General features: G+C 50.6%; 1 protein-coding gene across 2 annotated transcripts in view; it reads left to right on the top strand.

Annotated features, from left to right (window-relative positions):
* ADD2 (adducin 2) overlaps positions 1 to 23083 on the top strand; it is a 98997-nt gene that overhangs the window by 71926 nt on the left and 3988 nt on the right. For both annotated transcript variants that reach the window (XM_045828032.1, XM_045828033.1), the window contains exons 7-15: positions 2031 to 2180; positions 3582 to 3725; positions 5588 to 5686; positions 10110 to 10286; positions 11776 to 12033; positions 12873 to 12992; positions 13850 to 13939; positions 15840 to 15987; positions 17272 to 17397. In XM_045828032.1, coding sequence (XP_045683988.1) covers positions 2031 to 2180; positions 3582 to 3725; positions 5588 to 5686; positions 10110 to 10286; positions 11776 to 12033; positions 12873 to 12992; positions 13850 to 13939; positions 15840 to 15987; positions 17272 to 17397 — 1312 coding nt within the window. The remainder of the gene's footprint in view (positions 1 to 2030; positions 2181 to 3581; positions 3726 to 5587; positions 5687 to 10109; positions 10287 to 11775; positions 12034 to 12872; positions 12993 to 13849; positions 13940 to 15839; positions 15988 to 17271; positions 17398 to 23083) is intronic.

Here is a 23083-nt window from a genome sequence, read left to right as displayed (position 1 = left end):
GCACTGTCAGCAGGCAAGTGATGCAATCTGGTTTCCATGGTAGAAAGTGGCCTCTGACAACTGTGCGGAGGCAACTGATGTCACGCCCCTGGTTGGGGCCACCACAGTCAGCCAGGTGGAAATTCTGGGCTGGCAGCCTTAGTGTGCCTGGCAGTCATTTGGGTTGGGGGTGTGGGACTGAGTTTGAGGAACTGGTGGGATGTTCAGGAAGGAAGTCAGTGGCATTTGGTTGTCCTAGGTTCTGAAGAGATATGACTTAGAGACACAGGTCTGAGGGTCAAGGGCATGAGATGGTCAGGGTGTGTGTGCTTGTTCACTGCACAAGAGAGCCTGGCTGGTGGGGACTGTGTGTGTGAAAACCAGCCTGTGCTAAGCATGTTCTGGTGCTGGGCTTGTTTTTCAGTTTGCTCTATGGAAGCATCTGCACACCCAGCCCCATGCCCCTGTGCTGTCCTCAAGAGGAGACTGTTTTCATTTGGACAAAAAGGCACTATATGGGACAGCGGCTGGAGAGAATCTTAAGTGGCAACAGTTCACACATCCAAGGCTGAGATGAGGATTGCATGAGATGGGGGAGAGGCCATCCCAGAGAGGAAACTCTGAGCAGGCCACACATCTGAGGGGGAGGGGGCGCTGGGCTGAAGGGAAAGCAGGGGTCAGCACTGGACACTCACAGGTTTAAGGCCCCTGAGGTGGGAGAGTTGCTGCCACGTCCAGGGGTCAGCCACTTTGAAGTCATGTTCATTCTGTAAAATTCACTTACAATAGAACTTTGTAAGAGGGGATTTGATGCTTCCCCTTAAACAAGTGATGTCAGTAGCACACCCCTTTCTTTGGTGCCATCTTGCCTGCTGGGCCTTCTGGAGTAGGGGTGGTGGGCACTGTGGCACTGCCCAGTGTGCTGTGTTCAGAATGTCGTGGTGCTACAGTCTTAAAGGTCAAAGCTGTCATGATTCTTAGAAACTAAAATGTAGCTTGTTAATAATGCCAGGGAATACCTGTTAATGAATAAGGTTAACTACCAGCGGCAGGTCGATTGCACCCTGGAGACCAAGGGGGCATGTTACAAGGGCACTCATTTCAGGATTTGGGTTGTGTTGGGTAATTTGGGGAGTGTTCTGGAAGGAGGTGCTGCCTTGGCCAGTACACTGTCAGATTCTTCAGGTGGGGGAGAGGCAGGGGTCAGTGAGGGGAGTGGAGCGGGGCTGGAGCGGCTGTCGGTAGAGAAGCTCCAGGGTCTCCTGTGGGCCAGGAGTGATGTGCTGGTCATTTCTGTGCTTGCGCAGTGCTGTTCTTATCTGTGCTTAGAGGTGGTTAAAGTGCCATATTTTGTCTTGATGTGTCACAGTCAAATGCGACCTTCTCTGTGGTGACGCAGGGGACACCACAGCCTCACTGTGGGCCAGGCCAGCCAGAGCTGTCAGCACGTGTGCACACTCACCCATTCACATACACACTCACACATGAGTGTGTGAGTTTTAGCCATCACACCTACTAGTCCCTTGGAGTCAAAAGCATGTTATAAAACCAGTGAATACTTTCTACTTGTCCTTTAAAACCTAGCTTTTGGGTCATTGGTAAACAGTTGTTTTACCAGGATTAAAGATTCCTCCCATCTGCTTTAGAGAATTCTACGAATGGCTCTGCTCCTGGGCCTTGCTACTCAGTGTGAGGTCTGTGGACCAGCAGCCTGGGTGTCCCTTGGGACCTTGTTAGAAACGCAGGCTCTCGGGCCCACTCTGGCAGACTGAATCAGCATCTGCATTCGGCGGGATCTCCAGGTGGTTCTTATCCACACTAAAGTGTGAGAAACTCTGCTGCAGCATTTTCCGTGCTGAATTTAACGCCCTGTGTCCCCCCTTAGCCCAAGCACTCACTGAGTCTGGGTCTCTTTCTCCCCCAACCCCAAGCACAGACATCGCTGGGTGGGATGAAGGAATGAATGCTGGTGGGTAGCCGTGCGCTGGCCCACCTCGGAGCATGGGAGTTAGTGTCCAGTAGCCATAAGTCTCTCTTCTTCCCCGGCCCAGATCAAGGTGAACATCCTGGGAGAGGTGGTGGAGAAGGGCAGCAGCTGCTTCCCAGTGGACACCACAGGCTTCTTTCTGCACTCGGCCATCTACGCAGCCAGGCCTGATGTGCGCTGCATCATCCACCTGCACACGCCGGCCACGGCGGCGGTGAGTGTTGGCCACTCGGCCAGCATGTCCCCCCACACTGAGCCAAGCAGCAGCCCCACATTATCGCTTCTCTGAGATTCCCCCTGAGCAAAGATATAAGACCCCAAGCCAGTGACAATCTCATCATATAAACCGTTCTGGAAAGATTTCCTGGAATTCATGCTAAAGTGAGGAGACGGAATGCCCAATGTGGGGACCCTAACCATCTCCACTTCTCTGACTGCAGAAGCCTTGGTTTGGGAAGAGAAGGTAAAGAGGTGGGACGTCTGTCCCACTGCATCCCCCACCCAGCCACATACACAGACCCACACCACTTACCCGGGTGATGCCCCCACCTCCTGCATCCTCTCCTCGGGGAGGGCCTGTTGGGCCAAGGGCTGGTGCCATCCCCTCCCCCAGCGCAGGTTCTGGTGAAGAGAGATCTGGATAGAGGTCGGGAACCTGGACTTGCCCACTTCTCAGAGCCCAGGCGGACTGAGACCTGGGGATGGGGGCAAGAAAATCTGGGAGAGAGTAGAATAAAGACCCTTCCTCCCCAAGGAGCAGTTGTCCCCTCATGGTCTCTGGTAATTTCTCTACATACACCTAAGAAACTACAACGTTAATTGGAAAGACAGCAGACAACCAGTTCTGGTCTTCTCCACCTTACCCCATCATACCCAGCCCCCAGGCCACACACTTACGGGGCAGAGAACACTTGTCACTGGCCTGTGGTTTCCTCAGCAAAGCACATGCATTATGAGCACTGAGACCTCACAGAATTTGGACCAAGAGTGGATGATGCCTTTGTGCCAAGTGTGCAGAGCCTGGGCTTACTCACAGGGCAAAATGAGTGAAGGAGGCCAAGAAGCTCTTCTAAACCTCTCCTTGCTTTTACTAAAAGGCAGAGCATGGGCCACGAAGGTTACACTAGGTACCCTCATTGATTGCTTCATTGCTGGTAAAATGGGGTTTCACAACAGGCCTCCCTGGTCAAGTGAGAGTCGTGGCTATTTCTGCACTGACCTCAAGGCTGAAGGCCTCCACCAGCCCACCCTGGGGGACCCCAGGCCCTGCTCTACCCCAGCCCGCTGCCAACTCCACTGCCCCCACCTCTTCCCAGAGTCCTAGGGCAAGAGCACCGCAGGTGGCTGGCAGCAGCAACAGCTCTCTGCAGTGCATTCTTTGCAGCAATTTTAGAGGGCTATATATTGGCACAGCTGCTGTGAAAACTGTGATGGAAGGACAGTGGTGGAAGCAGCCCGAAAGCAAGACCCCAGCCAGGTGGAAGAGAGTCAAGGGGGAGTGCCTGTTTCACGTGCTTGGTCCCCACACTCAGCCCCAGAGTAGAACTTGGCCGTGCTGCTCTGAGGAAAGGCACTGGGAGCTGCAGGTGCTAACCATTCTGCCGTCTCACTGAAGGTGTCAGCCATGAAGTGGGGCCTCCTGCCTGTCTCCCACAACGCCCTGCTGGTGGGGGACATGGCCTATTACGACTTCAATGGCGAAATGGAGCAGGAAGCAGATAGGATCAACCTGCAGAAGTGCCTTGGACCCACCTGCAAGGTTTGGCTCAGCTGTTCTGGGAAGATGTTTTGGGGAGGGATTGTCAAAAGCTAATATCACAAGTGACACGTGCTGATGTTTAGAAATTGTGAATTAAAACAATGAAATAAAATTCTCTGTCACACTATCTTGAGATGCTGGCATATACCCCCAAATATATTCACATGTATTTATGAAACTAGTATTATAAAATATATTCTCCTTTTTCCCCTTAGCAAAATATAGTAAATACCTTTGAATGTTATGAAATATTTTCTGCATCACTATTTTAAATGATTAGATTTTATCTCATTGCATGAATGGCTGTGCCACAATTGGGGCTTTATTTCCCAAATTTTTTCTTGATATAAACAGCACTGTGATGCAAATCCTTTCACCTAAATCTCTGTACATGCTTGAGATGATTTCCTTAGGGTTAATTGCTATGGACACACATTTTAAAATTCTTATGTCCCTGGCCGAATTGTTCTCCCCGCCCCACAACATCTAGTAAATAAGAATGCTGTTTCTCTGTGGCCTCCCCATACTTGAGTGTTATCACTTTTTTTTCTAACTTGACAGAGAAAAACCGAATCTCATTATCGATTAGTTAAAGTCTAAAGTCTTATTTTATGACAGTGCATAATTGGTGAGGCCAGCTTAACACAGGAGGTTTAGGAGCCAGACCTGGCTGGGTGGACACCTGACCCCCGTCCTCGAGAGGTGCGTTCTGCCGTCTCCCAACCTGAGTCCCTGTCTGCCCATCTCTGAGTGGAGAAGAATCCCCGCCCCTCTCTCCCAACTTTCAATGAAGCCTCATGAGCAGTGCCCAGGAAGGAATGAGATGTTCACCTCTGTGAACTGTTACAAGAATTTGAAACACAGGGCATTTGTTTTCTGTGAAGACTCCTGTGAGACAGAGTCACTGTTTCTTTCCATGTCTCTGGCACTTCAGAGGGAAAACCAGCTGTTTTTGGCTGAGATGTGGTGATTAGGCCTCAGCCCAGGTGTGCAGGGAAAGGAGATGAACCCACGTCCAAGCTCCCACACGGGCACCAGCCAGTGTCGGAGAGTTCTCGGGACACAACCAACCAGGAGTTGTTGGCATCTGGACCTTGGGGAGTCAAGCCCTTGGGATAGTTTCTTTTCTGGGTTTTCCCTCCTTTTATCTGCCGTCCCCTGGCTGAGCCAGAAACATTGCACCAACAGGGAGATGACCTGGGTTCTAGTTCCCATTCTGTCCCTAAATAGTGGGAAACTCTTAATTTCTTAAGGTTTTGATTTCCTCTAGTGTAAAACCAGTGAGTTAGATTAGAGAGTCACTGTGACCTCTTTCACAGAACTAGTGGACCTTACAGCTGCCAGGACCACACTGAGTGTATGCAGAGGAAAGTTGATACCCAGAGAAGTCACGTGACTTGCCATCAGGGACACAGCCCCCCCCCCACCCTTTCTACAGAGTCACCTCTTAGAGAGCCACCCCCTTGGGTTTTAATCCCCAGGTTGACTAACTCACAGGGGCAAGAAGTTGCTTTTGAGGTTGGATACTCATACTGGACACCAAGTAATTTCATTTACTTTAACACAAATACTAGTTTTTCAGACTTCTAAGATCTCCAAGGCCTAAAGACCCAGGCATTGCCCAAAGAAATTCATGAAACTATTTTGTCTGTATGAAGTATTAAATTTTTTTTTCTATTTCTAAGGTTGTTAAAATCACACATGATTTTACGTGTGAGGTATACTGGGGGGTTGTGTACAGAGAAGGAACAAGGAGCTCCTTCTGAGGGGGAGGGCATCCTGGGCTGGGTGTGTAAAACCTCTCCCTTCTAACTGGAGTTCAGAAGGCTTAAAGTTTTAATTGGCCACTTGCTCCCCCACAGATCCTGGTGCTGAGAAACCATGGCGTGGTTGCTCTGGGTGACACTGTGGAGGAGGCGTTTTATAAGATCTTCCACCTGCAAGCTGCATGTGAGGTGCAGGTAGGTGAGCAAGTTCCCTGGGGACTTGGGGGGGGGCGCTCTGACAGTGGCCTGCAGGCAAAGGCCACCCCCTCTGCACCCCATTAGCTGCGACTCAGGGGGGCCTGTAAGCCCAGCATCTAAAAGCCCGGCCCTATTTCTCTGTCTTGGCACCACCTATTCATCTAAAGTTTCATACTTAGAAGCAGTCGTGTAGTTTAAAAATGTATCACTATTGTCTAACAACCAACACCCAGCTCTAGGGGTCAGTGCCAGAATGGGAAGCTGTCTGGGTGCATTGGCTGGACAGTAGGAGAAACTGTAATAGGGCAGATAAAAGTTCTTCTCATGCTCACGTATTGCCTGGGGTATACCTGTTACACCTGGCTATGGCCTATGGACACCACACGTGCAGGTTTCCTTTCCCCTCCCTCCCTCCCTCTCTCCCTGCCTCCCTTCCTTCCTTCATTTGAGGGAGCTAGTTTGCAAAGACCATGAACATGGTGAAGTCCAGAAAGAGAAGTGAAGCTCGGGCAAGGTGGAGGGCTGACATGGCAGGTAAACACCAGGGCACCCCAAGGTGATGTACAGGGAGCCCATCATGAAGTTCCCCTAACCAGTGAGCGATGGGGTGGAGGGAGGGTGGGAGCATCTGTGGTTATGGGACCCCTAGAGGAGTTGGTGAAGAAGAATAGGAAGTTAGTGGCACACAAATCCTGTAGCTTTATCAGGTCGGTGGTGTTGGATAAGCCAAGGACACGCTCCATTCAGGGTGGCGAGGTGGGAGGGGTGAGTAGGGACCCAGCACAGCTGACTGGGCTCCATCCTCCCCAGCTCTGGGCTGGGTGCCCCTGAGTCAGGGACTTCCCCTCTGTGAGGCTCGATTTCCTCAGCTGCAGATGTGGGGCCTATAGAGTCCTTGTGAGGACAGCCTGTTGGGCAAAGGAGAGGTGCTGCTGCTGGTATTTTTGGAGCTCAGTGGACGGAGGAGGGTCCAGCTGCTCCAGATGAGTCAGCTCCCGTCTGCCCTCTCCTGGCTGGTCTGAGCAGAGCAGCACCCCAGGAAGAAGGCCTTTCCCTTGGGAGTACCAGGGAAGAGGATTAGATTCCAGAAGCATCACTAGTGAAGTCTCCTTCACTTGTAGAGACAAGTGGTTCCTTTCTAGATGGCCTTTAAAGGAATGTGTTGAGAGGATAGTTGTTAAAACAGTAATGAAGAGGTGTTAGAGAAAGTGATATGAAACTGTCCTCCTACCGCAGCCTTGGGCGTGGGTTTGGTGCTAAACCCCACAATGGTCAGGAGAGGAGAAAGTGAAATACAACCAAAGCAGTGCCTTTCTGCCATCATGGCCTCCGTGCCCCCTAAACAGTGATGCTGCCCTGAGCGCTGCCCCCTGACTGGCATCAGAACATGGCAGAACCTCTTTCTTTTCTTTCTCCACTCCACATCTGAGCTCTTTTAGAGTTTCCTGTCTTTCTTCTGAAGAAGAGGATCCCATGAGAAATAATTCTTGCCTCTTTGCAAAGACAACAGAGCCCTAAGAATGAATAGAGAGAGATGCCCCATGTAGCCCCCATGGTGAAGTGTGTCTCTCCCAGGCTCCAGACCCTCAGAAATGGGCAGTGTGCAATTCAACCCAAGGCAGGATGGCCATGGAAGGGCAGAGCTGACAGCCAGCCAGCTGCTTCTCTTGACTCTGCCAGATGTCACTTTCTTTTCAGTCAAGACTGGTTTGATGTGATCTGGTTCTAATGCATCAGGCGATGAAGGCAGATAACCCCCAGAAAAGCTCTAGGGGCTTCTTTGAGCCGGTGGAGCAAGGAGGCTTCTAGAGGGGGAAATGAAGCTGGAAGGTGTGGAAGGAAACCCGGCAAGGTTAGACCAGAGGTTTAAGGCATGGGAGATCCCAGGTATTGGTAGTTTGCAGATGCCGTTGGTAGCCCAGCATCTGGCCAGGTCATTTCTGGTTGAATGGTGAACATTGAAATTCTCTTTCCATCGTGGGTCTAGTTTTCTCCCTCAGTGACTCTGGCAAGCAAGCAAACGTGACTGTGATCATTTTAGTAACTCAAGGCTAAAAGCCTATTTTGTTCCCTTGGGACAGTGTTTTCTTTGCTCCCCATCAGTTTGGGGTTCCAGGAAACTGGGTCACCCCCAGCTGAGAGAGATAGCTCTCTGCTCTGCTTACAGGCAGATGGGAAGAAGCTCAGGCAGTTTTCCATCTGCTACCCATTGCCATGGAAACCGATAGAGGAAGAGGGAGGTGGAAGGAGGCAGCTCTTGCAAGGATGTGGGCAGTTCCCTTCTCCTCCATGAGTGACCAGCATCCAAAGGATATTGCTTCTCAACCTTCCTTAAATAAATTATAAGGTAGTAAAACCTTATAATTTATTTGTCATAAATATTTATATAGCATTCCACATGCACCAGGAGCTATTCTAAGAGCTTTACAAATATTACCTTCAATAATCCTCATGTAGTAGGCAGTACTATTTTCATTTTACAGATGAGAAAACCTAGACACAGACAGGGTAAAGCGGTGCCCAAAGTTATGCAGTAAGTAAGTAGCAGAGCCAGGATTCAAACCCAGGCAGCCTGGCGCCCAGTCTGGGTTCTTAAACACTATACTGCATTGCACTGCCTCTTGGGGCAGTAATGGTTGGTGGGAAAGGTCTGCCTACAGTCCAGGACCTCTCCTCAGAGCTTCAGGTCACAGGCTGAAGTTCTGCCTAGGCAAGACGGGAGGCAGTGGTCCAGGGTGAACTAGGTAAATTGATCAGCCAGGTGGAATTCACCGCCTCTGAGGGAGCATTCCACGCGCTCAGCCTCGGTGCTGGGCATGAGGGACTTCAGGTCTGGAACACTTGGCAGCAGAGCACAGAATGGGGACCAGTAGGTTTTGACTCCCTGCGATCTCTGTCAGCTCACTGTGACCCTCAAACGCTCAGGCAGCGGTACAGTCGGATGCCTCACCAAGCATGGAGCTGATCACCCTCTGGGGAAATCAGACAAGGACTCTTACTGCTGGTGGGAGGGTGGAATAAATGATCCCTAAAGTCTCTGTTTGCCAGCATATGGCGTCATTTTTTAAGTTAAAAATAGAGCCTTCCACCGGACACATGTCTTGGATAAAAAGAGCGTAGACAATGAGAGTTCCAGCTTCCTCCTCTTCACAGGGTGATGGGGTCACCTTGGGAAAGTGGCCTGGCTGACCTGGAAGTCTCAGAGGGGCCATTCATTCCACTGGTGAATTTAACACGCTCCAGGGTGTGTCCAGGATCCTCATGGAATCACAGACCTGTGTCTGTCAGCAAGCTAAAGTGTTACGTCCTTTCGTTTTCAGTAAAAAACAACTGTCACAAAACCTGAAGCTCTGAAGGCTTATATAATAGGAGCTGTTCCCCTGGAATGAGCAGGCTTACAAGGCCCATCAAACACTAATTAGAATGCTTGTGCATTGATGTGCACAAACCCTGGCTTGGCTCCTTTCTGTAGCTGAACTTGCCCAGGAAGCCAAATCATGACCAATTATATCTTAGTGGCAGGTATGAGGAGTAGAGAGAATGTACTATTAGATGAGCATGGAATTAGAAAATAAGGGAATTAGATTGCTGAATGTTTTTAGGATCATTCTAACACCGCCTGCTGTACACACACACCTCTTGCCCTAATGCTCAGTCTGTTGCCTGTGACCACCTGTATTGTCGCCTCCCCATGGAGATTTGACAGCATGACAAACACTCTCGGTCCCTCAGTGAAAGCTGCTACCCCTACGCAGTGCCCGGCTGTGCACCATCCGCATTCCACCCGCCTCCTTCCGGGTTTCCTTGACTGAGGATCCCACCGGGGAATCCAGCCCACCGGCTGCGCTCGTATTTCACCAGCCTAGAGGCCAGCCTGTTTCTCTCAAGGGACGTTTTTGACTAGGAGATATTTCAGATGCACAGCAAAATGAAGAGAATAATATAATAGTAAATACCTGCTACCCACCACACAGATTTAACAAATATTCACAGCCTTTTTGCTTCAGATCTATTCCTCTTAAAAAATAAAATATTGCAGATAAGACTTTAAACCCCTTTTCAATCCCATTCTCCCACCTTCCCAAGAAACAGTCACAGTCTGGACCCAGGTAACTTTCAGTTCTATGTGCTGTTTTATTCTTAAGGTTGAACACTCGCTTTGTCCTCTGTCGTCTCTGAGAAGTGACATTAAAAAAGAAACTGCTAATCACTCTTTCCCTGAGTGGGTGCATGCCCAGCAAATTTGGGGGGCGCTTCTCCTCCAGGAGGGAAGAGCTGAATACACCTCAATTTTCCAGCCCATTTCTGCTTCTAACCCTCCCTTGTGCCCACTCTGTCACACACATGAACTTAGGTAAGTGCACAGATGTGTGTGTGACACACGCACACCCGAGTCGGGGGCCCTCTGCTCTTGCCACAGGTGTCCGCTCTGTCCAGCGCTGGGGGCGTGGAGAACCTCATCCTCCTGGAGCAGGAGAAGCGCCGGCCCCACGAGGTGGGCTCTGTGCAGTGGGCCGGGAGCACCTTCGGGCCCATGCAGAAGAGCCGGCTGGGGGAACACGAATTTGAGGCCCTCATGAGGATGCTGGACAACCTGGTGAGTCTCCTGCCGTTGTGCTTCGAGGCCAGTCTGTTGAGGCCTAGCCCCTGGGCCAGTCAGTACGAGGCACTAGGGGGGGCATCGGAATTGCCAACATCACGGTTACAACACTAAAGCCTCACTGTGCCAGTCGGGGCACAAACTAGAGGCAACCAATCGGTGTTTCTCTCTGACATCGATGTTTCTCTCCCCTTTCCCTCCTTCCATCACCCCTTTCTCTAGAAATCAATGAGCATGTCTTTGGGTGAGGATAAAAATATTAAAACATAAAAATAAACTCATACAAGCATTAAAGAATGGAGATCAGTACTTTTGATGCTCTTGTGCTGGGGCAGACCTTGTCGAGCATGGCGGGAAAGTCTGAAATCATGGTGACAAATGTTGACAGATACGGTTACATTAAAACTCAAAGCTGAAAGACAAACTTTGGGAGGAGCTACACACAATACCTGCGACAGACCACATCCTGCAAAGACGTCACAAATCAATGTGAAAAGCATCTCAGCAGAAAAGTGAATGGAGAACACCAACAGTTTACAAAGGAAGAGATTCAAGTGGTCATTCAATGAAATTCAGAACATCCAATTTTTCTAGGTACCCTAAAAAGAGCAAAACAGAATTAGACAGGTCAGAGCTAAGAATCGCTCCACCAGCTGCCAAGATTCCCGACTGTTCCTTCTCTCTGAGCAGCAATGCGCTCCGCCTCTGTGGGGCTGGTCTTGCTTGGGAGACAGGGATGTTCGTGAGTCAGATTTCAGGGCTCTAAGAGGGAAAGAGTTATGCCCTGGAGTTGAGGATGGGAAAGCTGACTGTTGGGATCAGCTGGGAAGCTTAAAATCCTTGTAGCTCAGACCACATCACCTCTGATGAAATGGGCAGGCCTCCAGGCATCAGCTTTTTCTTCCTCACTGGAGGACATGCTTATTGATTTTAGAGAGAGGACAAGGGAGGGAGGGAGGAAGAGAAACATGGATGTGTGAGAGAGACATCAATTGGTTGCCTCTCACACACACGCCGACCAGGGGCTAAACCTGCAATCTAGGTATGTGTCCTGACCAGGAATTGAACCCACAACCTTTTGGTTTATGGGATAATGCTCCAACCAACTGAGCCACACCAGCCAGGGCCAGGCATCAGCATTTTTAAAGTTCCCATGTGGTTGTAATGTGCAGCCAGGGTTGAGAACCACTGCACCAGATGAAAAGATGGAGCTCTGTTTAGGTAAGGAGCTCCATGGAGTTCATAAGGTCACAGGAATTTTCTCAGCCTGATCAGAGGGCTTTCTGGGGTGGAAGGAGGGAGGGGTTCAGGCACCAAGAAACACACCAAGGAAGCAGCAAGGTCTAGGTTGTACTGTGGAGATATAGGCCTGCACTGTGTTGTTACATAGAAGGGGATGAAGTGCATGGGTGGGTGTGTGGTGGGCATGCAGGTGCATACAAACCCTTTCCCCCACATTAAGTGGTTCTCTTTCTGTCCTTCTTAGGGCTACAGAACAGGCTACACGTACCGCTATCCCTTTGTTCAAGAGAAAACCAAACACAAAAGCGAGGTGGAGATTCCAGCCACAGTCACAGCCTTCGTGTTTGAGGAGGACGGCACCCCGGTGCCCACCCTGCGGCAGCACGCCCAGAAGCAGCAAAAGGAGAAGACCCGCTGGCTCAACACACCCAACACCTACCTGCGGGTCAACGTGGCCGACGAGGTCCAGAGGAGCATGGGCGGCCCCCGGCCCAAGACCACCGTAAGGCGGGCAGAGGGGTCTCCTGCTGGGGGAGACCAGGGCTGGGGAGAGTGCTCAGTTATGTTTATGTGTTAAGCAGCTTTAAAACAGGGGGACAGAGCAAGTCTGCCCTGGGTGTGTGTCAGTCCGATTCCGATTCCCCGCCGGGCTTCCTGTCAGGCGTCTGGGAGCAGCTGTTCGTGCCCAGGGAGCCTTGGATCACCCGTTTCTCGTGCATCTGCATGGAGTTTTTGGGTCCAGAGGATGGCTGGACTGGGTCACCCCAGCAGCCTAAATGGGAGGAGCAATTGACTTTTGCTTCTTGCTCCCACATCTAGAGGGGAATTCTGGCAAGTTCAAGGTTGGGCATCCAACATTTGAACTGCACGTCTGATGCAGGCCCAGGAGGTGGGTGGGATGTTCCTTTCTACTACGTCGTCCTCCCCACCACGCACACACTCTGGCACTTACTCTGATTTTTCTTTAACGTTGAAGTAGCTGGCAGCCAGATAGAATAGCTCTTCATAAAAAAAAAAAATGAAGCCCTGCAAATTAATGTGGAGTCATCTCATTCGTAAGCTCAAGTGGCTGCCTGCCTGTCAGTGCTGGTCACCAAGATTCTGACCCCTCCTCCTAGGTGTTCTTTGTGGCTATTGGCCTGGGGCCTTCTTTGGCAGCTGGGCCGTTTGTTGCCCATCCTGCTCTGGGAGACAGACACCACAGAGGGGAGAGGACATGTGTGCATAAGGCTTACTGACCTCCCACGAAGGTCGGTGGGCCTGGACAGCATGGGGCAGAGCTTGGTGGAGGAAGCGTGAGCCTTATCCTCTTGCCTCACCCCCGGCCTTGTGTGTGTTCAGTGGCTGAAGGCTGACGAGGTGGAGAAATCCAGCAGTGGTATGCCAATACGGATCGAAAACCCAAACCAATTTGTGCCTCTCTATACCGACCCCCAAGAAGTGCTGGAGATGCGGAACAAGGTAAGGTGGTAACTAGTTGTCTCGCTTTCTCTTTTCCCTCAAGAGTGGTGGGGGGCAGGGTCAGGATGCGCCTGGCTCACCGACACCCTGATGTGTCTCGTGGGAAAGACAGCACTGTTTCCTGGCTCTGCCCCCAGCACTGTGCTGAGTGCTGGACTTGCGGCGTCTGGTGGGCCCTCTGACACAGAGGTGCTTGCTGTGGGCATCGGGGGTGTCTAAGAGACCTGCCCACAGATTGAGTCTTTATGAGTTTTACGCTATTTATGCTATTATATTTTTGACCAAGATTTCAAAATCTTTATATTTATTTTTCTACCTTTGCTTTATAGTTCACTTCTATTTCTAAGGTCACCCTAAAAACCGAGGTTGTAGCAGACCACCTCCAGTTGGTCAGACACACTCACAGCACTTTGTTTCACTATGTGGTCCAAGGACCCTCTGCAGTGCTTGTTTAAAGTGCAGATTTCTGGGTCACCTGCCCCCATGAGATTCAGATTCAGTAAGTGTGTGTGTGTGGGGCGGGGGGGCGCCTCAGGAATCTGTATTTTAAACAAAGCCCTGAGGGTCTTCATAGGAATATTAAAATTTGAGAATCTCCCTCAAGGATCAGTTGCGCCTTCTTTGGCTCTTCACCTCCAGCAGGTATCATCTCCGAGTCCGTGAGACTCTGGTGTTGCATGTCCACTGTGTCACAGTGGACGGACTGTGTTAGAAATCAAGGAAACAGGTTCCTACAGCGCTGGTGGGACTTTTTAGACCAAGTCACGGCCACACTAGACACCAGTATGCCTTGGGAATGCCCTCCCAAACTCTGCAGCCTTACATTGGGCTTACTCTCCCCTTCCTTTTCCACATAGATTCGAGAACAAAACCGACAAGATGTGAAGTCAGCGGGACCCCAGTCCCAGCTCCTGGCAAGCGTCATTGCTGAGAAGAGCCGAAGCCCGGTACAGCAGAGACGGCCCCTGTCTGGAGGGGAAACAAGTTTGCCTTCTGGGTCTTCAGTGCCCGGGGCTGGGCAGCAGGACCCCTGAGTCCTCATGCCTACCTCCCCTGGGATCTTGGGTGCTGGTGCTTTGCTGCAAAATGGATGCTGTGAGGACCAGGGACAGTGTCTAATCACACCCTGTGGGCACTGGGTAGGGCAGCAGCTGCCCAGCCTGCCCCGTGAGTGACGCTGGCTTCTACGCTTCTCACGTGGAACTCCACTCTGCCCTCTACTAGTATCTTGCACAGTGGGGGTCACAGAAATGTGGCTGGCAGCTCCCAGCTGCTCCAGCCCTGCCTGTCCTGAGCATTTCTGGCCTCTGTGTGGATATGGCATCATGAGGTCGTGGCTCTGGGACAATGCCCATGTGTCCTCAGAGGGATGGTGTATATATAGGGACCGGTGCTCCCACCAGTGATAGGGGCAGGGAGTCGCCCACACAGACCCACATAGAGTTAGAAAGTATAAAGTCGTTATCTCCATGCTTGAGTTAGAACAGTGTTTGTCTAGTGCTTATCGAAAGAGGGGAAGGTCAGAATTCTGGCTCATGCTGGAAATAACTGCTGCTCCTCACAAGCTAGCAGCGGGCATGGCATCTTCCACAGCAGTGAGGAAGGAGGCATACAGGAACGACTGTGCTCAGCTGAGCAGACTGAGGTGATGCCATGACTTCTGATCAGGCTGCAGCCCACAAGGCGGGTGCCCATTGGCAGGAGGAATGGGAAGGTTATATCATCGCACCCACCCCCACCCCCACCTCTACTCAGCCAAGCTGAGGAACACTGAATGTGCCAAAGGGTCGAGGATAGAAATGCTGCATGTACTGGGGGGAGGTAAGAGTTCAAAGCAATGAGCAAAATTATTTTAAAAAAACACCCAACTCTGTCATTATACCAAATGCTCTCTTTGGAGTCCCTCTTCTTGGAATCCTGGTCTTGGACTCTCTTTTGAACCCCATGATTCCTTAAGATAGGCCCAGTGCTGCCCTCCTTTGGAAGGAGCCCACGGGAGAGATGGCCTGGAGGACGTGGTGTGGGCCAGCTGCCCCCAGCTCCCCTCCCCTGGGCTTTACTTTCTGTGCCTCCTCCTCAGCTTCAGAGGTCTGCATTCCCAAAGGTCAAGGTGAGGGTGCTGGATTAGGAAAAAGGACTGTGGAGTCTGAACTTTAGTCCCTGTATAGAGCTACACAAGGTTACCCATCTAGTGAGCTTCCCAGAGCAAGGGGCTCCACAGAGGTGGTGAAACAGTGGTTTTGCCAATATCCCCATGGGACCTGCAGTACAAGAGGTTGAAGATCCAAGATTCAGGACCCTGGTCCCCTTGTAATTTATGACTGTGCAAAATAGGACAAATAGGTTGGACTGAGAACGCTGAAGCCACTGTGTGTTTTGCTGCTGTGTGCTATAGCTTGTGCTGCTTTGGGGGGTGGGGTGGGGCATGGTGGGGACAGCTGGCACAAAGCTGGTTGAGCCAACCCTTTGCTTGCTGGATTTGGGCTGACTGACTTTGGGCCGCTGACTGTATTTGCATAGTGATGGCTTGCAAGCATCTACAGGAAGGACTGCAATAAAGCTTTGTCTTCCTCCTGCTTGGGAGCATCCTTTGATTTTATTTGCGGGGCAGAGGGTGGATCCCCGCATTCATCTAGGCAGTTGCAAAGAATATGGGTCTGGGAGTGAGGTAGCCATAGGGAAGAGTGAACAAGCCCTACCCTGAGACCCTGTGCCATTTCCAAGGAGCTGCATGCTACGCTGTCCCTAGCAAGACCACTGGCAGCCACATGAGTCTGAAAGAAAGCTCGAGCCTGGGCCCTACCCCGGCGTTCAGAGAACAACACGCACTCTGTGGTTAACTTTCAGTCTACAGAGAGCCAGCTGATGGCCAAGGGCGACACGGATACCAAAGATGAGTCAGAGGAGACAGTGCCCAACCCCTTCAGCCAACTCACTGACCAGGAGCTGGAGGAATACAAGAAAGAGGTGGAGAGGAAGAAACTGGAACTCGAAGGTAAAGAACCCAGTGCTGCAGGATCTTGCGGGGTGGCAGGGAGGGCTTGGCGAGGCCCAGAGACTGAGCAGAGCAGCCCTGCACCCGTGCCTCCCCCGGCAGGGCCCTCGGGGCTCAGGGCAGGCTCAGTGGGGCTCTGCTTTCACTTTTAATGCTTCTTATTGTATTCTCAACTTGACCTTCATGCCCAATCACCAAATGATATTCTTACTAGCATAATACTATATTAATCACAATAACGACCCTCATTGTTACACCGTGTCCTCAGCACTTCACCCGACCCTCTAGGCTGGGTATAACCAGTTAAACCTTGTAGAGTGCTCAGAGTGTCACCTGTAAATATGGAACAGGCCAGTAAAACACTGGATACATGTTAGCTATAATGGAAAATTATAATACTGATAATTATTAATTATTGTCTTTCAGAGCTGGTATAAATTTTTAGGCAATTGAAGCTCTCCACCAGCTGACTTCTTTATGTCTTTTTCTCACGCCTCGTTCATTTCAGGATCTTTGGCTGAGCCCTTCTCTCCCTGTCAACTCCCAGATAGATATTCATACTCATGATCATTCGTATGCCCTTGTTCATGCCCTTGTCCCTTCCTGGCCAGCCTGACCAGAGTTACCTATACTTCAGGCTCCATCTCAAAGTCCCCTCCTGCTAAGAAGCTTGCTCTGTCTCTCCCCACCCTCCACAGTGAGCTGTCCCTTCTCTTTGCCTCAGGAGCATGTGGAGTCTGAGACCCAGAAATCAGCCCTTGGCTTTGTCCACCAGGCTAGGCTTTCACTCCCTGAGAGCAGGGTCCCGCTCCACCATCCGCCTCCCCACCCAGAGTCAGACATCTTCCTACGAGCCAAGCAGGCACTAGAAAAACCTTGCTGGCTTGCTCAGCGTTCTAATGTGCCATTTGAAAAGGTAGGTAGGAAAGTATAGTGCTTTTTATCCCTAGGCATTGTTTGCACTGAACATGTAAATTAGATCAGCAAAAAATGAGCTACATGCCACCAAATCGTGGGTGGCAACGCTCCTGCAGTCTTGCCGTCTGCATCAGGGGTGACAGATTTCGTGGTTGAATGTGCTTTGGTGGAGGAAACAGAACGTGACTTGGACTCCTTCCACTGGCTTCCCCTGGGATGTAGCAGAAATAACGAAAGGTTAGGGGAGCAGCTAGCTCCAGCCAGGAGAAATGAGGACCAAGTAAAAGAAAGCAATTTTTTCATGTCCTCTCCATCCATCTCTCCTCTGCTTGACCTCTACCCTGAGGTGGTTTTCTGTATTTTCAGGAGAGAAAGAAACCACTGCAGAGGAGCCTGGCTCACCTGTAAAGTCAGCACCTGCTTCTCCTGCACAGAGCCCAGTGAAGTCGGAGACAAAGAGCCCTGTGGTCTCTCCCGCCAAGTCTTTAGATGGTGAGTTGAGCTGACAGGCCAGGAGGGAGGGAGGTGCCTCCACAGGCTGAGGGTGGGGTCTGCATGGAAGGCGGGGCAGGCGTGTACAGACAGGTACCTGCCTTTCAACAGGTGTTGTTCCCTCTACCCAAAAAGCTTTCCCCTCTGCCATTTCTGGGGAATCTGAAATAGAGGTTCCCAACTTAAGCTTGTTTAATTCACAACCTGTGACCATATACCTTCAAGTTTAACAAGTGATGAATAAGTTCATGGCTGACACAGCCTTCTCACCTCTAACTCAGACTGGGTTGGCTGATTGATAGGCCTTTCTAGATGCTAGCCCAGGGCTCAGACCTTAGTGTGCCCAGGGATCACCTAGGGATCTTGTTAAATGAAGATTCTGGTGCAGCCAGTCTGGTGTGGGACCCGAGACTCTGCATTTCCAGTGAGCTCTCAGATGAGGCTGGTGAGGTCATCCTCAACCTTCACTGCACTTGAGAATCAGAGGGGTGGGGGTGGGGAGGAATGAAGCCTACTAGTTTGGAGAACTGAGTTCTAGGTCCAACTCAGCAGCTACTAATAATAATTCAACTACTGATTTTAGAAAGTCAGATAATCTCTGAGCCTCAGTTTCCTTGTCTGTCAAATGGGGCTGCTATTTTCCCTTTTTAAGGTTCTTATATGCATAAGGGAAGTTGTAGATGAAAAATACTCTGGAAGAGTAAAAGTGTGGTTTACATGTAGGATGTAATTACAGTTAAGGTTAATAATACATATGAGGGATAATGATAGTATTACAGTCCATACTACCTAGATCATGAAAGAGTCTTTAACGAGTTCCTGGAATCACTCCTGGGTGTGAACACTCTTCCCCGGGTCTCCAGAGCCCACACGACAGGAGGCTGTGCCTCCACACAAGGGGTTAGCGGCAGCTTGGTGGCCTGTTGGGCTCTTCTCCCTCCTGGCTAGAATGGCCACATTTGTGGAAGCTGCCAGAATCATCCGACCCCTTTGCGCCCTCTATAGGTGAATTGCTGCCTCGCAGGCGGACACAGTGTTGCCAGAGGAAACCCATCTACTTGAGGCCAGAGCCCCAAGCGGATGTCTCCCCGCTGTTTGTGTTCATTGTGTCTCATCGTGGTGTGTTGTCAACCTGTCTCCACAATGTTTTCCTTTCTCTTCCCATTTGTGCCTTCATCAAAGGAGTTTCCTCCGATTCTGAATACTTGTCTCTGTAGTAAGTATAGAGAGGCTGTTTACTAACTCACTCCAACACTCACAATGGGGGAGGGAGGACTTTTTCAAAAGAAATATATTTCTCCCCATTTTTTTCTTTTGCAACTCACAACCCTGCCTTCGGGAGTTTTCCTGGCTGTGAAATTCATGACCGATTCCATATGTACTATGCATGGACCAGACTTCCCTGAAAGATATACACACTTAGGACACACCCATCCACCATCACACACCAGTACTCACACAGAGCATGCCACCCAGAAGAAACAAGCCCCCACAGTGAATGGGCAGTGGAGCCAGCTGCTGGGCACTCCCTGTGGTAGTGTGCTGATGGCCCTTTGGAGTACATCTCCGTCCCTTTCCTAATGCATGGGTACCTCCAAGGAGCCCATGACCTCTTGTAGGGCTGTGGGCCAGAGCCTGAGTGTTCTAGGGACCAACTACCTTATAGGGATGCATAGAGCACCTGGCTTGACTGCTGTCTGCAGCATCCCTCAGGCATGCATACCTACTGCACAAAGGACATCCAGGCTGGAGAGGAGGCTCATGTCAGGAGTGGGGCAAGGGCTGGCAATTTTACTTTAGCTCCTGGGAGCCCAGTGGAGTGACCTCTGCTGCTTGGCAGGATGCAGGACAGAGGGCAGGACAGAGGGCAGGAGGAGGGATAACTGCTTACCCACCACCTGACATCATCCCCTTGCAGCAGGATTCCTGCTTCTCTCCTACACTCTATATGCCCCTGTGGAGAGCACACTGAAGCTGAGTTGTTAGAAAAGTGAAGGTCTCCCCTGAAGACTCTTCTGATAATGCAGACTGAGCTGGGGAGTGTGGGCCTCCTTGGAGCGGATACCACGTGATGTCACCAGTGTGAAGTGGTGGCAGTGGCCCTGGCCAGCTGCCCAATAGCTCGCCCAGCTCCTCAGGGCCGACAGGGCTGACCCTCCGAGCAGCATCTACAGTTTCACATTTAGCTCACCCATTGGGTCAGGGATGGCTTTTTCACTGTGGGTAACCGTGCTCTCACATCCTCGTGTGCTGAATCACCTCAGTGTCACTACTTATCAGTCTCCCTTCCTCTTACCCCATCAGCCTCTCTGAACAAGCATCTTTCAATCCTCTTCAATTAAATCTGGCCATCTCTTGCCATCGCCTTCTTTTTGACTAGCTCCTGCCTGTCCCTGTCCCTAATGGCTCCATCCCCCAGGGACCCCTCAGGAGCACCAGCTATGCCTACAAATAGCCCTGCATTTAACATCATGTGGTCAGCTCTGCCACTTACTAATTTAGCCATCCCAAATAAGTCACTTCAAGACACTGCAGAATGGAGGAGCAACATGAACCCTTGCCCTTTCTAACTCATAGCATTGTTACCAGGAAAAAATGAGCTAATGAATATAAGAATACCTTGTGATATGCTTAGACAAGTGGGTTCTTATGTACTATGTTCTTGGGACTGTGAGAGGGAATATACCACATGCTATTTTAAGCTACTCAGTTTTGGGATTGTTTGTTATGCAGCAATAGATAATCATTAAATCTTGGTGCATGGTAAGAACTGGTTTTATAGAAATTAGTTCTTCTGTGGGTTGACTGCGCTCAGCTTGATGGTTCTTCTGCTCCACCAATGTCAGCTGGGGCGGCAGTCACCTGGGACCTTCACTCAGCTGGAACTTCCAAGGTGGTGCCCTCACATGCCAGGTGCCGTGGCAGGGACAGCTGGAAGGCTGGGCTCAGCTGGAACACTGGGGTGGTGTCTGTCTGTCTCTGTGTCTCTGTCTCTCTATGTGTGGTTGTAGGACTTCTCTGTGTGTGTTTCCATCAGAGTAGTTGGACTTTATACATGATGACTCAGAGTTCCTCAAATTATAAAAGCAGAAGCTGCTAGGCTTTTTTAAGTCTTTGGCCTTAGGCTGGCCCAGTGGCAATTTCTCTGCATTCTGTTGGTTACTGTGAGCCATGGGGCCAGCCTAGATTCAATGTGTGTGGTGGGAAAGGAGGGCCACAGCCAAGTGTGGACTCTTTAAAGAAATATAAATGACACATGCAAGTGTAGAATGAATATAGTGGCAGTAGGTTTAGAGGAGGGCAAGATCATTGTCAAATGTTGAGGGAGGCTTGAGCCAGACCTTGGGTTGACAAATGCTTGGACTAGCAGATAGGAGCAGAGTGGGCTCTCCAGGAGTGGTGGCCAGGAAGCTGAGCATCTTGAAAGAAACACTGGAAGATGGAGGGACAATGAATAGTTGGAAGGTGAGGTATGGTGAGAAATCAAGTCTGTGGTGGAATGCCCAAACAAGCTGGGGACCTCCCTGTGAAGCACCTCCCTACTTCCTCCATCCTCTGCAAGACTTTCAGCCCTTAGTCTCCCCATTCACAGGGGTCTGGATTTTGACCCTGGATGCCAAGTTTAGTCTTGCTCCAAATTACCCACTTTCTGAATTTTCTCCCCTTCCCCTTGCTTCCTGGCCACCATCCTTGGACAGAGACCCCAGTTCTCAGCCTCTGCTGCACTCCACCCACCCCCACATCTATCACCTACTCCCAGAGCTCTAAGCATTCCACCCAGGAGAGAACACCAGTGGTTGTTCTTAGGGGATGCTGGAAGACAAGCTCCCATCTGCCCCTAGCTCCTGGGGCTCTTCTCAGCCTGGTCTCCAATTTGCCAAAGACCAGTGGAGAGCTCCATGTAGTTCCATCCTTAACTCTGTTGAGCTGTTAACAGAGGAGGGGTCTAGGCTCTCAGATCTGGTCCTTGATATTTTCCAGGAGTCCAGTAAGTGCTTATTTCTGCTGCCCTGGCTGGGTAACCCCTTCTCTCAGGCAACCGAGCTCTCCAGTGGTCTCTGTCCCTTATAGATGAGGGACTGGTGACCTCAGTTTGAAGCCTGGATCCTCCAAGGTCCATTGTGTCTCTGTTAGCCCCACTTTCATTCACTGCTTCTCCCCCATACAATTGATAGTATGGGAGCTGTGATCTTGGTGTGTGTATTTGGTGTGGCCACATTTTCTGGGTAGTGAGAAGAGGTTTGAGTACCACTCTCCTAAACCAAGACACAGACCAGGGGCTGAGGCTGTAGATGAGGCTGACAGCAAGGTGGGTATGGGTGAAGAGAATGGATGAAGGTCAGTGTTAGAGCGAGGATACTCATCCACCAGGGCAGGAAAGGACATGTGGAGAGAAGGCCCCTCTTATCCACAGTTATGTTCATGGAGCTAGAAGGCAAGTATCAAAATCATCTGAGAGGGTCAGCCTTGAGAGACATGTCCTCATGGGTCATCCAAAAGAGTGGTCTGCGGCGAGAACCTGAACTGAGGTTGTAGACCATGGGAGGACATGAGCCCAGGAGGATGAGTAGGGACAGGAGACTAGGGACAGGAGACAAAGGCCAGCACTCAGGGCTGCTGTTTGTGTACATGGTTGAGTCTAGATCAGCTTAGAAGGAGCAGGCTGGGACAGACAGGAAAGAATATGAGGTATAATGTTGGCTTGGTTAGAACAAAACCATTTGTACATTCATTTGTTTGCTCATGCATTTGACCATTCATAGGTTCCACATTTTTTGAGTACCTTCTATGAGCTAGTTATTACATAGATAATTTAGACACAGCCTTGCCCTAGTCTCAATTTTGAGGGAGCAATAGGCATACACAAGTAAGCGTGGTTGTTTACAGTGTCTATGATGGAAGTTTACATAGCGAGGGCAGAAAGGAGGAAGTGATCAATTCTACTTGGAATAGGGAGGCGTCAGGAAAGACTTGATGGAAGAGGTAACACTCAAGCTGATTCATTGTACGGGGTGAAGGTTGGGGACACAGAGAGGAGAGAGAAGGACCTTACAGACAGAGGGAAACAGGCTGGAGTGACAGGGAGGGTCAAGAGGCCAAATAGCAGGTGAAGTAAGGGGAGTGGACAGGGTCTGTTGGTTTACTGCATTCACGAGTGCTGCCAGGGAAGAGCTGTGGGAATTCGTGGAGGGAGGGGAGAAGCAGTGATAGCCATCAAGAGCATTGGGGAACTTGATTGTTAGGGGATGGCAGTACTTGGGCGGGACAGTAGGAATGGGGACCAATGGCCAAGGTCTCTGATACTAAGAGACAGGCAGTCCTCAGAAGTCACCTGGGAGAGAATTTTTACTTACCCAGCCAATTTCAGAGGTTACGAGACCTTGTCCAGAGAGTTAAAGCAGTTCATTCTAACTGTCCCCAGACTTACTCCCCTCTGTCCTGTAACCATACATTTCCTTAGGCTTCACCTCAGTCAAGAACCCCAGCCTTTTCCTCAAACCCATCTTCACCCACTGTCTCTGTGATTCCAGCCTTGCCTGTCCCCATTACATTCTCACACAGCGGGCTCCTTCTGTGGCGTGCTGCTTCTCACACTGACACCCTCCCACTCCCACTCTCACACACTCCTGAGTTTCCCTAGTGAAAGGGACACTGAACTGGTTCCGGGATACTGCTGTCTCCTCCT

Source organism: Phyllostomus hastatus, unplaced genomic scaffold, assembly GCF_019186645.2.
Source record: "Phyllostomus hastatus isolate PE091 unplaced genomic scaffold, TTU_PhHast_1.1 phas_scaffold_78, whole genome shotgun sequence".
Classification (NCBI taxonomy): Eukaryota; Metazoa; Chordata; class Mammalia; order Chiroptera; family Phyllostomidae; genus Phyllostomus; species Phyllostomus hastatus.
The sequence above is the reverse complement of the archived record's forward strand: the minus strand, read 5'-3'. Positions and strand labels throughout refer to the sequence as shown.